Source organism: Scyliorhinus torazame, chromosome 2, assembly GCF_047496885.1.
Source record: "Scyliorhinus torazame isolate Kashiwa2021f chromosome 2, sScyTor2.1, whole genome shotgun sequence".
Lineage (NCBI taxonomy): Eukaryota > Metazoa > Chordata > Chondrichthyes > Carcharhiniformes > Scyliorhinidae > Scyliorhinus > Scyliorhinus torazame.
In genome coordinates this window covers 314,327,050-314,345,392 of record NC_092708.1, presented here as the reverse complement: position 1 = coordinate 314,345,392, position 18,343 = coordinate 314,327,050, and the positions used below count along the sequence as shown (strand labels likewise).

The following is an 18,343-nucleotide window of genomic DNA, read 5'->3' as shown; positions in this document are numbered from 1 at the left end:
TTAGAATGGACTTATAATACAGTTCATATGTTTAATAAGTTGGACAATTTTACATGATAACCTGTTGTTGTTTATCGTTCCAGATGTCGTCTGACTGGACAACTGTTCAAATTTTTTTTCTTCTTCTCTCGTTCGCATTTCTGTTATGTTATGGTACAACTGGATTCATGTGACGCACTCGACATCGCCCCATGTACATAGTTCCGTCATAGACACATGCTGCACACGACACACACACACTCTTAGATGCACTCACGTCACGATCATATTTATTACCACGTAGGCACATATCTTTGTAAAAAGGGGGGATGTCATGATATTCAAACACACACATCATGATGGACACACTAACAGGCAAATCAGAGTACACAACACCACAACCAATCACAGACAAGAACACCAACCACATAAAAAGCACGAGCACGACACCTGGAGGTCAGTAGGTCTGGGGAGAAGGAAACAAGAAAGAGCTGTTGAAACACCACAAGCAGGGAGCCCCCCACGTGCAGAGTGCAAAGACCAAGTTGTAAATAGTGAGTTTAAATAAAGAAGCGTTGTACCATATGCAACTGTGTTGGCTCATCTGTGTGTCAGAACACCCAACACCACAGTGGTGGCCGTCCTGGTGGGGGGAATATGACTCCGGGGGGGGCCTCCACGGTTTCCAGACCCGCGATCGGGGGCTACCGATCGGCGGGAGCCCGGGATCTGGAGGGGCCTACCTCCTTCCGCGTGGGCCCGCTGTGGGTCTCCGCCATGTTGCGCATGCAGCACTCCGGTGCCGTGCTGGCCCCCTGAGACCGCTGAATCCCAGCCATGGAATTTCTCTGAGTTGCATTAACCTGCACTCACAATATTTTAACATGCAGTACACAAAACTGACTGCCACATTTCAACAGTGAATACACGTCAAAAATATTTTTTGGGCTGTAAAACACTTTGCTCCATCTGATGGTCATGAAAGATGTTATATAAAGCAAGTCTTTCTTTTTCCATTCATATAGGAACATAATAGGAGCAGGAGTGTACACAACCTTCAAAGCTGCTCCACCAATATAATCATAGCTTGTAGATGGAAAGTAATGTGAGGAATTATTAATTGCTTTGGAACGCTTAGAGAATATATTAATATTAGTTGCTATTATTTTAAAAAAGCACTTGCTAAAGCATGCTGGGATTGCTTGACTATATTTTAATGCTGTTTTTAGCCACATCTTAGAATGATGGGTAAAGTACAAAGTACTGGTAAACAACTTTTAGATTAATCCTATTGTGCTGACGAGTTTTTCTGATCAAGGACGTCAGAACGTACTGCAGGATGTTGTCAGTTAAGAGATAATAAACCAAGAGCACTCCCAATGTTGTCTAATATAAACATGGCCAGACCAGAGATTGTTTTGCACGAAAAGCTGTTTATTTCGGTTTCAAGATATGCTCTATTCTGCTGTCACTCAAGAGTGTTGGTGAATGGTCATTAACCATTGCAGCCTCTCCACAATATTGTGTTAATAAACTCCTGAAACAAAGCTCGAAGTCTCCATTATTTCCACGACATAGCTGATATTCTGCACCAACTCTACTTTCTCACTTGCTCCCCATTTTCCTTGATGTCCGGAGAGATATTTTACTAAGTCTTGTTATAATTTTTTCACCAAAATTCTTCATGTTTCAATTTCTTTTACATTTAAAAAATAATTTAAAGACAGAGGCATCCAGTAGCTTGTTCCCTCATTGCATTAACGCATACTATGGGATCATAAGGTGGCATCCATGGAAACAGCATATAAAATCACAGACTTGGCACCGCTTCACTGCTTCAACATGGGTTAGGAGATGGTGACGAAGTTTTGTAGAAAAGGAGAATGGGTATAAAAGATATAATGTTTTGAATAAATGATAAATAGCAAGATGTAATGGAAACATTTCTAAGTGTCATTTTGGGCGAAGTTGGCGAGTGTTTCTCACTGGCTTTTTTGGTGAGATCCAAGCAGTATTTAACCACACTTAGGGGCCGATTTAACTAAAAGATAACAGAGTCCGTTCTGGACGGGATTAACAGGGTTGTTCCTGGCACTTGCTGAGCAACAATACCGTTGGTTTCTCGGCTCCGGCGGGAAACACCCTCCGAGGCCGCACTTAAGCGTCCTCTCCTGCACTGAAGAGATCGGGGCGCCTTCACACCTCTCCTCAGCTCCCTTTCATTGGCATGGCCCCCCTCAGGGCCCAGCCCTTGGCAGTGCCATGCTGGCACTCTGACAGTGTCCCTGCCAGCCTGGCAGTGACAATGGGCACCTCAACAGTGCAAGCTCCACAGTGCTACCTAGGCACCTGGCAGTGCCAGGGTAGCAGTGCCAAGATGCCAGCCTGCAGTGGCAAGGTGTCTGGGTGCCGGGGGAGAGCCAGCCTGCCCTGTCATAGAGTTGTAGAGCACAGAAAAGGCCCTTAGGCCCATCGGGTCTGTGTCGGTCAAAAGATCCACCTAACTAGAACAATGGGTTGAAAATGTCTTGTTTTTAGCTGTAAGGGTCCAATGAAATGTAATTCATATGTTAAGAGTCATAGAATCATACAGCACAGAAAAGGCCCATAAGACCATCAAATATGCGCCAGTCAAAAACAACCACCTAACCATTCTAATCCCGTTTTCCAGCACTTGACCCATAACCTTGTATGCCCTGAGATCGCAAGTGCACATCTATCTATGCCCTTCATAATTTCATACATCGCAATCATGTTACCCCTCAGTTTCCTCTGCTCCAAGGAAAACAATCCAAGTCTACCCAATCTCTCTTCATAACTAAAACTCGCCAGCTCAGGCAACATCCAGGTAAATTTCCAATTTGCCAAATTTCCTTGGATCCCAAAGGCTCGTACCTTCGCTATCAGTCTCCCATGTGGGACCTTATCAAAAGCCTTGCTGATGTCCAAGTAGACTTATGTTAAATGCATTTCCCTTACCTACACGCCTGGTCACCTCTTCGAAAAACTCAATCAAGTTGGTCAGACATTACCTCCCCTGAACAAAACCATGCTGACTGTTCTTGATTAATCCCTGCTTCTCCAAATGCAGATTATTTCGTCCCTGAGAATTACTTCCAATAGTTTCCCCACCAAGGAGGTTAGATTGACTGGCCTGTCGTTTCCTGGTTTATCCCTTCGCCCTTCTTGAATAATGGTACCACATTGGTTGACTTCCTGTCGTCCAGCACCTCATCTGTGGCCAGAGAGGAATTGAAAATTATTAGCCCCTGCTAATTCCTCCCTTGCCTCACTCAACAGCCTAGGATACATTTCATCTGACCCTGGAGATTTGTCAACTTTTAAGCCTTCCAGACCACTCAGAACCTCCTCTCTGTCTATGGCATGGCACTATAGCACAGTGGTTAGCACTGGTGTTTCACAGCGCCAGGGTCCCAGGTTTGATTCCCGCTTGGGTTACAGTCTGTGTGGAGTCTGCACATTCTCTCTGTGTCTGCTTGGGTTTCCTCCTGGTGCTCCGGTTTCCTCCTACAAGTCCCGAAAAACGTGCTTGTTAGGTGAATTGGATATTCTGAATTCTCACTCTGTGTACCCGAACAGGCGCCGGAGTGTGGCGACTAGGGGATTTTCACAATAACTTAATTGCAGTGTTAATGTAAGCCTACTTGTGATAGTAATAATCTCTTTAATTTTGTGACAGTCCTTCTCCCTGATTTTTATACCCACACTATCCCTCTCATGAGTGAACACTGACACAAAGTATGAATTTAGAATTCTAGCTACATCCTCTGGCTCCACACACAAATTACCACTGTATTATTGGCCCTACTCTTTCCCTAGTTAACCATTTACCCTTAATGTACTTGTAAAACAACTGAGGATTTTCCTTTATTTTGCCTGCCAGTATCCTTTCTGGTCCCCTTTTTGCTCTCCTAATTTCCTTGTCAAGCTCCCTATGCACATTATATACGCCTCTCGGGCTTCTGCTGTTTTGAGCCCTCGATGTCTGCCATAAGCCTCCCTTTTTCCCCTGATCTAGTGTTGTACATCCTTTGACAGCCAGTGTTCAGTGGATTTGTTGGTCCCACTCTTGATTGGAATATGCTGGCCCTGTACTCTCCCTATTTCCTCCTTGAATGAGGCTGGTTTAGCACACTGGGCTAAATCGCTGGCTTTTAAAGCAGACCAAGCAGGCCAGCAGCACGGTTCAATTCCCGTACCAGCCTTCCCGAACAGGCGCCGGAATGTGGCGACTAGGGGCTTTTCACAGTAACTTCGTTGAAGCCTACTTGTGACAATAAGCGATTTTCATTCATTTCCCACTGTTATCACAGATTTACCTAAACGTGTCTGCTCCCAGTCCACTCAGCGAAACCATATCTGATCTTATTAAAATTGGCCTTCCCCCAGTTTAGAATTTGACCTCATGCCCATCCTTGTCCTATTCCATCCCAATCTTGAATCTAAGGGAGTTATGGTCACTATCTCCAAAATGCTCCCCCATTGATATTTCACCCACTTTCTCAGCTTCGTTACCGAATATTAAGTCCAGGACCGTGCCCTCTCTTGTAGGTCCTTTTACGTATTGGCTTAAAAAGTTCTCCTGGATGCATTTTAAGAATTCTTCTCCCTCACCTTTCACATTATGGCTACGCCAGTTAATATTGGGAAAATTGAAATCCCCCACTCTCACTACCCTTTTACTTTTACATTTCTCTGAAATTTGCCTACATATCTGCTCTTCTATTTCTTTCGGACTGTTAGGGGGCCCACAGAACACTCTCACCAATGTGACTGCTCCTTTTTAGTTTTTACGTTCTCCCCATATGGCTTCAGATGAAGAGCCTTCTAGGATGTTGTCCTGTCTTACTGCTGTAATTGATTCCTTCATCAAAATTGTGACACCCCCTCCTCTTCTATCTCCTTCCCTACCTCACCTGAAAGTCCTGCATCTTGGAATATTGAGCTGCCAATCCTGCCCATCGCTCAGCCATGTTTCAGTGACAACAATGACATCATACCTCTTTTTTAATTTGTGCCCTCATTTCATCTGCCTTGTTCGTCAGACTCATTGCATTAAAATACCATCCAATCTTGCCAAACTCCCTTCTGACATAACTGACTCCCTTGATGTCTCTTCTTTGGCTGTGTACCTATCCCTGCTGAACCTTCTCTCAGTATCCTAGGCCCATGCCACTTTAGTTTAAACTCTCCCCAACAATACTAGTAAACTTCCCGTAAGGACACTCGTCCAATTTCGGTTCAGGTGCAAACCATCTGCCTTGTACAGGTCCTATCATTTCTCCAAACTGTCTCAATATCCCAGAAATTTAAAGACCTCCCTCCTGCATCATTTCTCCAGCCGTGCATTCATCTGGACTAACCTCTTATTTCTATACTCATTAGCAGGTGGAAGCAGAAGTAATCCAGACATTACTGCCTTCTGGGTCCTGTTTTTTAATTTACTTCCTAGCTCTCTAAATTCTGCTTTCAGGACCTTATCCTTTTTTCTGCCTACATCATTGGTACCAATGTGTATTACTATATCTGCCTGTTTGACCTCCCCCTTCCGTATGCCCTGTCAATAACATCCCTGACCCTGGTACCAGAGAGGCAAAATACCATCCTGGAATCTCTTTTGCAGCCACAGAAACACGTGTCTGTTCCCTTACAATTGAATCCCCTACCACTATAGCCCAGGCATTCTTCCTCCTCCCCTGTAATGCAGCAGATCCTGTCCCTGACCACCCAGAGATCTCCAAATCCTGGGAGAACCCCCCCTCCTGATGGCTCATTTAAATATGTATATCTGGAATTTGCACAGCGAGGGCTAGACCAGGTCGTGACGTCTGGTGAGATCCCGTTAGACCTCGTGAGTTGTTCCAAACATCGCAAATCTCACCAGACGCCTCTCGCGAGATTCAATGGCTTTGTCGCGACAGGGAGTCGGGCGCGATGAGGCCGTTTGATCGTGCCCAAAGTATCTATGGGAAATAGAATCAAAATAGGTCATCACTATTTTTCCAAATCTTGAATCAATGTTCAGGTCAGGAATTTTTTTGTTCCAAAATTTTTGAATGTGCCTTGTTGAGAGTGAAGATTTATATTTACACAATGGAGCCTCCCCTGTAACATAGACTGGGGTCGGGATTTTCTGCTTGCCGTTGCTGAAATTGCAAAACGCGATTGGGCGGAGACGCCAAAATCGCAGGAATCGCCGTTTTGACGCCATATCGGGATGCACTGGCACCCCAAAAATGGCAGAAATGCGTCACTCACCGCGCAGCATCAAAGTACAGTAGGCATATCATTAGCGGGCCTGACACCCTATTCTACGGGGCCTCCGAGATTCACCGCCTCCAATGGACCGAGTTCCCGACAGCGTGGTTCACTTGTATTCTCAGAAATCGTGAACCTGGCGTTGTGGTTGCTGAGCGAGAGAGAGAGGAGGTAGGAAACGGAGTGGAGTGACTGCGGGCTGCCTTCCGGACACCGGCCATGCTGGCTGCAGTGGGGGGGGGAATAGGCCAAGCAGCCGGGGTGCCCCCCACAGGACTGGGGCAGTGCCCAGGCACCGACCGCCATCTGCTGCACACCCACTGATCACCCACCCCAGCCCCTGGTTCCACACAGTGATACCGGCCATATGGGTGTGCCCACCCCCGCAACACACTCCCCCGCCACAGGCACTCCCGCAAACACCCCGCCTAACCGGCTGCCACTCACCAGGGGACCACACAGGGCCACACCCACGGCAGATCCCAGTGAGGGCAGTGCCAGCCAATGGTACCCCTGGCAGCAGGGACCAGCACTAGGACCAGGGGCCTGCACTGTGCCAGACACCAACGGGGCAGGGGTGAGGGGGTGGGGGAGGGACATGCGGGGGTGGAGCCCGCACTACCAACCGGGGCCACCGTGTAGCCCATGGAACCTGGCTGGTCACGGTAGTATGCACCATGCTAACATGTTGGCCTTTCAACCCCTGCAGCCAATGGCGTTTGGAGTTCGACCAGCAATGGTGGTCGCCCTGATAATGGTCACAGCTCTGCGAGATGCCCTGCGTCCGCGTGAGCGGCAACTGCTCGGAGAGGAGGGGGAAGCTACAGCAGCGGCGTGGGCAGCAGCAGAGCGGCCAGCAGAGGACCGGGCTGCAGAGGAATGGGCTGCAGAGGGACAGGTGGCAGCCGCACAAGCTTGAGTGCCGGCCGCCCAACAGGCCGAAGAGGAGGATGTGCCAAGGAGGTGCCGCATGAGACCTCATGTGTACCATCACCGCCTCTTATTCGAGGACCTGCCGGACCAGACATGCCGTTGGAGACTCCGGATGAGCAGAGACAGTGCGACACAGCTGCCAGATGATGATACACCCGTCACCGCAGGGGTTTGGGGGAGGACACCTGCTCCCGGTGAACGTCAAGGTGATGATCGCCCTGAACTTCTATGTGACGGGGTCGTTCCAGTCGCCGAGTGGGGACCTGTCCGGGATCTCACAGACCTCGGGGCACAGGTGCATCCATGTCGTCAACAGAGGCCCTATATACCCAGGCGGAGCAATACATCCATTTTCATGTGGACCGAGCCCAGAATGCCCGGGCAGCAGGGTTCACCGCCATCGTCGGGATGCCTCAGGTCCAGGGGGTGATCGACGGGATGCATGTCACCCTACAGGCACCTGCAGATAACAGGCCACTCTACATGAACCAAAAGGGGTACCACTCATTGAACCTTCAGCTGGTCTATGACCATCAGCTGCGCATCATACATGTCTGCGCCCGATACCCAGGCAGTGTGCACGATTCCGTCATCCTGGCACACTTGGCGGTCCCTGACATGTTCGAGGGGCGTACCCTGCTCCGGCAGCACCCCTCCCCCCCCCCCCCCCCCCCCGGGTGACAGGGGTTACCCGCTGCGGCCGTGGCTGATGACAGCTATCCGGACGGCCTCAGACCGACACGGACATCCACGGACAACGACGCCCATATAGCGACCAGGAGTGTGACCGAGCGGTGCTTCGGCCTCCTGAGGTTGCGCTTCAGGTGCCTGGACCGCTCTGGAGGGGCCCTCCAGTATGATGTTGAGAGGGTCGTCCGCATCATGGTGGCCTGCTGCATCCTTCACAACATCACGCAGCAGATGTGCTGGAGGGGGAGGATGAGGATGGGGCAGGCCTCGTCCGGCAAGGAGGTTGCGGGGAGGGGGACGATGAGGAGGACATGGGACCCAGGCAGGCAGGGGAGGCCGCATGACCTGTGCGCCAGTGCCAACACACACGCGGCGCTCTGATCGCCTCCAGGTTCACCGACTAGGAGGGAGCAGGTGGAGGGGGATTGCTAGCCTGCGGCACGGACACCACTTCCCAAACCCACACCGCCTCACTTCCCACACCGCCAAACACCCCGCTTGCACACCCCTCCATTATACATACCAGCGGTGCTACAAGCTGGGGGGTCCTGGGTTGCCAGCAACACCGGGTCTGCTCCATGGGATGAAGGATGATGACAAACCGTTCTACGATGAGCTCCGATGCTACACATCGTATGACAACGTCTGACCCATGCCCACGGGTTCTTCCACCTGGGTTATTCCTGCATGTGAGCTGGCCAGTCCATCACATGGTCCCGTTGAATCCCTGGGGTGGGGGGTGATGAGGACAGTCAGGGCGCGTGGGATGTGTGGGGTTGGGGAGGGGGTGTGAGGAGCACAGTCCGCTCACAGTGCGTGCACTGGTCCTCCCCCCCCCCCTCCCCCCACCCCCAGCCAGCCCGCCCAGCCCCCTCCCCCCCCCCATCAGACATAGCACCGAGGCAGGTTTTAACGGTGTTAGCAGGTGTTAAGACCATAAGACATAGGAGCAGAATTAGACCACTCGGCCAATCGAGTCTGCTCCGCCATTCAATCATGGCTGATTTTTTCTCATCCCCATTCTCCTGCCTTCTCCATAACCCCTGATCCTCTTATTAATCAAGAACCTATCTATCTCTGTCTTAATGACACAGTGCTTTGGCCTCCACAGCCTTCCGCGGCAAAGTGTTCCACAGATTCACCAACTCTGGCTGAAGAAATTCCTCCTCATCTGTTTTAAAGGATCATCCCTTTAGTCTGAGATTGTGTCCTCTGGTTCAACTTTTCCTATAAATGGAAACATCCTCTCCACGTCCACTCTATCCAGGCGTCGCAGTATCCTGTAAGTTTCAATAAGGTACCCCCTCATCCTTCTAAACTCCAACGAGTACAGACCCAGAGTCCTCAGCCGTTCCTCATTTGACAAGCTCTTCATTCCAGGGATCATTCTTGTGAACTCCTCTGGACCCTTTTTTAGATATGGGGCCCAGGTGGCGTGGTGACGCCCTGTTCTGCCTGCTGCCCACAGGGGTCATCCTATTACAGGGGTCCCTGGGCGGGGGGGGGGGGGAAAGGGGGGGCATGCATCCTATTACAGGATTCCAACAGGGAGGGGTGCTCCCTTTTACAGGGTATCGGGTTTAGGCCATGGATCAGCCATGAACACATTGAGTTCATGGCTGGTTTAGCACAGTGGGCTAAACAGCTGGCTTGTAATGCAGAACAAGGTCAGCAGCGCAGGTTCAATTCCCCTACCGACCTCCCCAAACAGGCGCCGGAATGTGGTGACTAGGGGCTTTTCACAGTAACTTCATTGAAGCCTATTTATAACAATAAGCGATTATTATTATCTGGGGGGTTTTCGCTATTGCGGGTGTCCCCGGCCGGGGGGGTCACCCTATTACAGGGGTCCCGGGGGGAGGGGAGGGAGATGGGGTTCTCCCTATTGCAGGTGTCCCAGGGAGGGGGGGCTCTCCCATTAAAAGGGGGGGGGTCTCCCTTGTTAGGAGTCCCGGGGATGGGGGGGGAAGGGGGGGGGGGGGAAAAGAGTGAGTCAGGTCAGCCCCGTACTTGGGGAAAGGGGGGGAAACCTAGGTAATTTGGGGATAGGGGGCTGAAGTGCAGACGGGGGTTTAGGGGCTGATTTGCAGTTTGAGGGGGGGGGGTGAGGGTGATGGCCGGCCATGGGACTTCAGTATCGGGCAGACCGCTCAAAAGGGCGAGCTCATAGCAGGATTCCCTCGGGAATCTCTCCCCATACATAAATCTGCATGACAAGGGACACGGTTGCAATTCTTCTCCCGTGGAAAACATGGGTGGGATTCACCATTCCCCGACGCCAATTTTGTAATCGTCGATTGGGCGGAGAATCCGTTCTGATGCCGAAATTGGGGCCGACGCCTGTTTGACGCAGGTTTTGTATCTTCCGCCCCTCCGAAATGACGTCATCACATCGCGCACCGTTGGGACGGAGCGCGTCACCTGAAAGCCCTCCCACGATGCTCTGCCGCCGATGGTCCGAGTTCCCGACCGCAAGATTGCCGTGTGGTCTCAGAGGTCAGGGCTGTGTCCAGCTGCCACAGTCGGGCAGGACTGGTGGGGCGTGATCGTGGGGGGGGGGGCAGGGGAGCATAATCTGGCAGGTCGGGTCCGCGCATGGCTGGCGCCATGTTTTACGGCGCGACCGCTGCAGGTCATCGCCGTGCATAGGCACGACCACGGACCCAGCCATTCTCTAGCCGTTTTTATTGTGGGAACCGGGAGTTTTATGCGGCGCAGATACTAGCCCCTCACTGGTCACCCCTTTTTGTCCTAAAACTCCACACATCCTCCGCACATAGTTTCAAAAACGTGACTCCAGCCCCATATGTTCTAATTTGGGTGCTTTTGATGAGACGTTATTAAATTGCACTACTAATTCCCCCTAAAACAAAATGTTAACAATAAAACAGAGCAAAAGTGGGAAAATGGTAGTCGAAAAACTGCCAGCATATGCCCCACGAAAATTATCATCCCAGATAGGTTGGAACTATGAAGGTTAAATAAAATGACAACGCCAATCTGCGGAATTTTGTGTTCCTTTATGTCCAAAAGAACACACAGTCCTAAACTGAGGAAGATAATTTTTTCACCAATGCAAAGTGCTTCCATGTGCAGGTTTACATATTGAGTGGCTGACTGGGATATCGTTGTTCTCAACATTTCTCTCAAATGATCCGACAAAAAGAGCACGCCAGCCGATTACACTTTCTTGCACGAGTTCGTAATGGGTTTCCCCATTGTCATATTTTTTAGACCAAATACTGCTAAATAATTTAAAATAAATATAATGGTAAACCTGCAATAATGAAATGGGATGCTTGAGAAGCACTTGCAAAAAGCAAAGCCAAAGATAAGTCAAGCTGAAATATTCAACTTAACCATATCAGTATTCAAAATTTAAACAAATTTGGCTAAGAACTTACCAATTGAGTAACTCCTTCTACAATTTGTCTGAAATGTCGAACAGTTTCACGACCAAAACAAACCTTTTGGGTTTTCATTTTTTTTTCTGAAAAACAAACATCCAGTTTAGACCAGTTTTGTACAGCTTACAACAATAAAATGGTACATATTTTGACTGTATAATTTCCATTAGAATTATTACAATTTTTTTCTATTCATTCAGGAGGTGTGAACGTTGCTGGCTGGGCCAGGATTTATTGCCCATCCCTAACTGCCCCTGAAGTGAGTGTATGTCAGAGTCAATCATATTGTTGTAGGTCTGGAGTTTCACGTAGGCCAAATCAGTTAAGGCCGACAGAATTCCTTCCCCAAAAGACATCAGTGAACCAGATGAGTTTGTACATGAATTACAATGGTTCAATCGTTCAGACGTTTAATTCCAGATTTTTATTGAATTCAAATTTCCCCATCTGTCATCATGGGGTTTGAATCTGGATCCCCAAATCCTTTGATGATCCATATGTTCAAAAAAACTACGGTATGCAGGGAGGGGTAGGGGAGGAGAGAGGAGGGGAGAAGAGGCAGTGGGAAGGAGATGGGCGGGAGGAGGGGCACGGGGGCAGAGGGGGTCGGGGTTATAAGGGGGCGGGTGCTACAAAGAGAGGAGAAGAGGCAGGGAAAGGGGGAGGAGAGAAAGGATTGGGGGGAAAAGGGGCCGGAGGGAAGGGAGAGAAGAGGCGGGGGGGGGGGGAAGAGAAGACTGAAGGGGGAGTGGGAAAGACAGAGGGGGGGGAAGAGGGAAAGACGGAGGGTGAAGATGGAGGGGGGAGGGAGATAGATGGAGGGGGAGGGGGTTGATGGTGTGGGACGGAGTGGGGGATGGGTTGGGACAGAGGGAGGGGAATGGGTGGGGCGGAGGGGGTAGAATGGGGAGAGGAGGAGGGAAATGGGGGACACGAGGGGGGTGAAATGGGGGGACGGGGGAATGGGGGGGTGACACTGAGGGGGTAATGTGGGGACAAGGGGGAATGGGGGGACACGGAGGGGAATGGGGGGACACGGAGGGGAATGGGGGGACACGGAGGGGAATGGGGGGACACGGAGGGGAATGGGGGGACACGGAGGGGAATGGGGGGACACGGAGGGGAATGGGGGGACACGGAGGGGAATGGGGGGACACGGAGGGGAATGGGGGGACACGGAGGGGAATGGGGGGACACGGAGGGGAATGGGGGGACACGGAGGGGAATGGGGGGACACGGAGGGGAATGGGGGGACACGGAGGGGAATGGGGGGACACGGAGGGGAATGGGGGGACACGGAGGGGAATGGGGGGACACGGAGGGGAATGGGGGGACACGGAGGGGAATGGGGGGACACGGAGGGGAATGGGGGGACACGGAGGGGAATGGGGGGACACGGAGGGGAATGGGGGGACACGGAGGGGAATGGGGGGACACGGAGGGGAATGGGGGGACACGGAGGGGAATGGGGGGACACGGAGGGGAATGGGGGGACACGGAGGGGAATGGGGGGACATGGAGGGGAATGGGGGGACACGGAGGGGAATGGGGGGACACGGAGGGGAATGGGGGACACGGGGGGGATGGGGGTTGGGAGGGACATGGAGAGATGGGGGACACAGAAGGGCGAATGGGGGGGGACAAGAAGTGGGAGAATGGGGGGGACACGGGGAGGTGGGGACACAGAGGGGAGAATGGGGGAACAGGGAGGTGGCAAATTGGGGGACACGGAGGGGGGAATGGGGGGGACACTGAGGGGGGAATGAGAGTACACAGAGAGGGGGAAATGGGGGCAACAGGGAAGTAGGGAATGGGGACACACGGTGGGAGGAATTGGGGGAACACGGAGGGGGGAATGGGAACACGGAGGGGGGATAGGAATGGGGGATCTGGAGGGGGACAGGAATGGGGGACTTGGAGGGGGACAGGAATGGGGGGATACAGAGTGGGGACAATGGGAGGGACACAGAGGGAGGAAAAGAAGGGAGGACGGGAATGGGGGGAACACGGAGGGGGGACGGGAGAGTGGGGTTGTGAAAGGGGGGACGGGACAGTAGGGGTGGGAAAGTGGGTGACAAGGAGGGGGGACAGGAGAGGGGGGTTGTGAAAGGGGGGATGGGAATGGGGGGTACACGGATGGGGATGGGAATGGGGGGGTTCTGGAGGGTGGATGGGAATGGGGGATATGGAGGGGGAACACGAATACGGGGAATGGGGAGATACGGAGGGGGAATGGGGGGAAATGGGGCGATAGGGGGGACACTGCGGGGGGAATGGGAGGACATGGAGAGAGGGGAATGTGGGGACACGGGGGGGGAATGGTGTGACAAGGAGGGGAGGATGGGGGGACACAGAAGGGGGAATAGGGCCGACGCAGATGGGGGAATGGGGGACACACTGATGGGGAGAATGGGGGGACATGGGGGAAAACGGAGGGCAGGATTGGGGGGACACGGAGTGGGGGAAAGGGGAACACGGAGGGGAGAAATGAGGGTGCACAGAGCGGGGGGACTGGGGGGAAACAGGGAGCGATGGGGGGGACACTGAGGGGGGTAATGGGAGGACATGGAGAGGGGGAAATGGGGGGACACGGAGATGGGGGAATAGGGGGAACATGGATGGGGGCATGGGGGGGACACGGATGGGGAGAAATGGGGGGGCATGGACGGGAAATGGAGGGACACGGAGGGTGGGAATGGGGGACACGGAGTGGGGAAGGGGGATCACAGGGGGAAAGTGGGGACATGAAGGGGGGAAGAGGGACACAGAGGGGGGAAGGTGGGACATGGAGGAGGGAAATGGGAGGGCACAGAGCAGGGGGAATGGGGGGCACAGAGTGGGGGAATGGGGAAATGGGGTGGGATGGGGGAAACTGAGGGCGGAATGGGAGGATATGGAGAAGGAGGAATAGGAGGACACAAAGGCGGGAGAAATGGGGGTACACAAAAGCAGGCAGAATGTGGGGACATGGGGGGGCATCAGGGGGGCAATGGGGAGGTCACGGGAGGGGGGAACACGGATGGGGGGAATGGGGGGGACACGGATGGGGGAACTCGGGGGAATGGGGGACATGGAGGGAATGGGGGACACGGGGAGAATGGGGGTTGGGAGGGACTAGGGGAGATAGGGGACACAGAGGGGCAAATGGGGGGGACAAGGAGGGGGGGGAATGAGGGACACAGAAGAGGGAATGGGGACACAAGAGGGGGGCATGGTGGGACAGGGAGGTGGGGAATGGGGGGACACAGAGGGGGGAATGGGGGGACACTAAGTGGGGGAATGGGGGTGACAGGGAGGTGGGGAATGGTGGAACACGGAGGGGAGAATGGGAACGGAGGGGGGATGGGAGAGGGGGTGGGAAAGAGGGTGACAAGGAGGGGTGAGGGGAGGGGGGGTTGTAAAAGGGGGGGGACAAGAATGGGGGGGATACGGAAGGGGGACAGGAATGGGGGATACAGAGGGGGGACAATGGGGGGGGCACAGAGGGAGGAAAGGGGGAACAATGGGGGGACACAGAGGGAGGAAAGGTGGGACAATGAGGGAGGACGTGAATGGGGGGAGACGGAGGGGGGATGGGAGAGTGGGGGTGGGAAAGTGGGTGACAAGGAGGGGGGACGGGAGAGGGTGGTTGTGAAAGGGGGGATGGGAAAGGGGGGGACACGGATGGGGACGGGAACGGAGGGGGTCACGGAGGATGGATGGGAATGTGGGTCACGGATGGGGACAGGAATGGGGGGGTCACGGGGGGTGGATGGGAATGGGGGGATATGGAGGGTGAACAGGAATACGGAGAATGGGGGGGATACGGAATGGGAGAAATGGGGGCGATAGGGGGGACACAGCGGGGGGAAATGGGAGGATATGGAGAGGGGGGGAATGTGGGGACACGGGGGAACATCGGGGGGGGGGGGAGTGGGGTGACAAGGAGAGGAGGATGGGGGGACACAGAAGGGGGAATGGGGGGGGGACACTGATGGGGAGAATGGGGGGCATGGGGGAAAATGGAGGGGGGTAATAGGGCGCACAGAGGGCAGGATTGGAGGGACATGGAGTGGGGGAAAGAGGAATACGGAGGGGAGAAATGAGGGTGCACAGAACGGGGGGACTGGGGGGAATCAGGGAGCAATGGAGGGACACTGAGGGGGGTAATGGGAGGACATGGAGAGGGGGAAATGGGGGGGACATGGAGGCGGGGGGATAGGGGGAATAGGGGGAACACGGATGGGGGAATGGGGGGACACGGATGGGGAGAAATGGATGGCATGGACGGGAAATGGGGGGACACGGAGGGTGGGAATGGGGGGACACGGAGCGGGGAAGGGGGATCACAGAGGAGGGAAGTGGGGACATGGAGGGGGGGGAAGGGGGGACACAGAGGGCGGAACGTAGGACATGGAGGAGGGAAATGGGAGTGCACAGAGCAGGGGGAATGGGGGCACAGAGCGGGGGGAATGGGAAAATGGGGTGGAATGGGGGGAAACTGAGGGCAGAATGGGAGGATATGGAGAGGGAGGAATAGGAGGACACAAAGGCAGCAGGAATGGGGGTACACAAAGGCGGGCGGAATGCGGGGGACATGGGGGGGACACATCAATGGGGCAATGGGGAGGTCACAGGGGGGGATGGGAGGACACGGATGGGGGAATGGGGTGACACGGATGGGGGAATGGGGTGACACGGAGGGGAGGAATGGGGGGACACGGAGGGAGGAATGGGGGGACACGGAGGGAGGAATGGGGGGACACGGAGGGAGGAATGGGGGGACACGGAGGGAGGAATGGGGGGACACGGAGGGAGGAATGGGGGGACACGGAGGGAGGAATGGGGGGGACACGGAGGGAGGAATGGGGGGGACACGGAGGGAGGAATGGGGGGACACGGAGGGAGGAATGGGGGGACACGGAGGGAGGAATGGGGGGGACACGGAGGGAGGAATGGGGGGACACGGAGGGAGGAATGGGGGGACACGGAGGGAGGAATGGGGGGACACGGAGGGAGGAATGGGGGGACACGGAGGGAGGAATGGGGGGACACGGAGGGAGGAATGGGGGACACGGAGGGAGGAATGGGGACACGGGGGATTGGGAGGGACATGGGGAGATGGGGACACAGAGGGGAGAATGGGGGGGCACAGAAGAGGGAATGGGGACACAAGAGGGGGGAATGGGGGGACAGGGAGGCGGGGAATGGGGGAGATGGAGGGGGAATGGGGGGACACGGAGGGAGGAATGCGGGGCACTGAGGGGGAAATGGGGGGGCAAAGAGGGGAGAATGGGAACAGAGAGGGGGACGGGAGAGTGGGGGTGGGAAAGAGGGTGACTAGGAGGGGTAACGGGAGAGAGGGGGTTGTGAAAGGGGGGGACAGGAATGGGGGGACACGGAAGGGGGACAGGAATGGGGGAATGGGGGGATACGGAGGGAGGACATAGAGGGAGGAAAGGGGGACACAGAGGGAGGAAAGGGGGACACACGAAGGGAGGGAATGGGGACACACAAAGGGAGGGAATGGGGACACGGAGGGGGAAATGAGGGGCATGGAGGGGGGAATGGGGAGGACACGGAGGGGGAATAGGAAGAACACGGAGGGGGGAATGTGGGGGCACGGAGGGTGGAGTGGAGGGGCACGGAGGGGGGAATGTGGGGGCACGGAGGATGGAATGGAGGGGCACGGAGGGTGGAATGGAGGGGCACGGAAGGGTAAATGGGGGGGCACAGAGGGGGAAATGGGGGGCACAGAGGGGGAAATGGGGGGGCACGGAGAGAGGGGAATGGGGGGCATGCAGAGAGGGGAATGGGGGGCACGGAGAGAGGGGAATGGGGGACACGGGGGGGAATGGGGGCACAGGGGAATGGGGGACATGGAGGGGGGAATGGGGGGCACGGAGGGGGGATGGGGGCACGGAGGGGGGCACAGAGGAGGCGATTGGGGGGGCACAAATGGGGGGGACACAGAGGGGGGAATGGAGGCACAGAGGGGGAAATGGGGGCATGGAGGGAGAAATGGGGGAATGGGGGCACGGAGGGGGGAATGGGGGGGCACAGAGGGGGGAATGGGGGGCACAGAGGGGGGAATGGGGGGGCGGAAGTGAGGGCACGGAGGCACGAAGGGGGGAATGGGGAGCACGGGGGGGGGGGGGGGGGTCAGGGGAACGATGTTTGAGGATCGGGGGACACCGTCCAGGTCCTGGTCTCAGCCACACACCCAGCTCCTGGAGACGCTCCAAGGACACTTTCACTGCCGGGAGCTGTGTCGGACATCGTTCCATAGTGAGACCGCTCCGTGTCCGCCTCCGTCTGCGACTCCGACTCTGAGCCCCCGTGCAGCTCCTGGTGGAAACTGCGCCGCTCGGCCTCGAGCAGCTGCAGTAAACATTACCATGGCAACTGCACGCCTCTCGCCAACTGCCACGGCTGTTGCTCCAATTCTCGAACCAACTGGACAAACTGACCCCATCCCCCAGACCCAGCAACTGGACAAACTGACCCCATCCCCCAGACCCAGCAACTGGACAAACTGACCCCATCCCCCAGACCCAGCAACTGGACAAACTGACCCCATCCCCCAGACCCAGCAACTGGACAAACTGACCCCATCCCCCAGACCCAGCAACTGGACAAACTGACCCCATCCCCCAGACCCAGCAACTGGACAAACTGACCCCATCCCCCAGACCCAGCAACTGGACAAACTGACCCCATCCCCCAGACCCAGTAACTGGACAAACTGACCACATCCCCCGAAACTGGACAAACTGACCCCATCCCCCAGACCCAGTAACTGGACAAACTGACCACATCCCCCGAAACTGGACAAACTGACCCCATCCCCCAGACCCAGTAACTGGACAAACTGACCCCATCCCCCAGACCCTGAAAGTGGACAAACTGACCCCATCCCCCAGACCCAGCAACTGGACAAACTGACCACATCCCCCAAAACTGGACAAACTGACCCCATCCCCCAGACCCAGTAACTGGACAAACTGACCCCATCCCCCAGACCCTGAAAGTGGACAAACTGACCCCATCGCCCAGACCCTGTAACTGGACAGTTC

General features: G+C 54.8%; 1 protein-coding gene across 1 annotated transcript in view; it reads right to left on the bottom strand.

Annotated features, from left to right (window-relative positions):
• Positions 1–17,642, bottom strand: part of ccdc175 (coiled-coil domain containing 175) — a 228,251-nt gene extending 210,609 nt beyond the window's left edge. Inside the window, exons 1-2 of the mRNA XM_072489110.1 lie at positions 17,491–17,642; positions 11,286–11,371 (exon numbers count right to left, since the gene is read on the bottom strand). Coding sequence (XP_072345211.1) covers positions 11,286–11,371; positions 17,491–17,554 — 150 coding nt within the window. The 5' untranslated portion in view covers positions 17,555–17,642. The remainder of the gene's footprint in view (positions 1–11,285; positions 11,372–17,490) is intronic.
• Between the last annotated feature and the right edge of the window lie 701 nt (positions 17,643–18,343).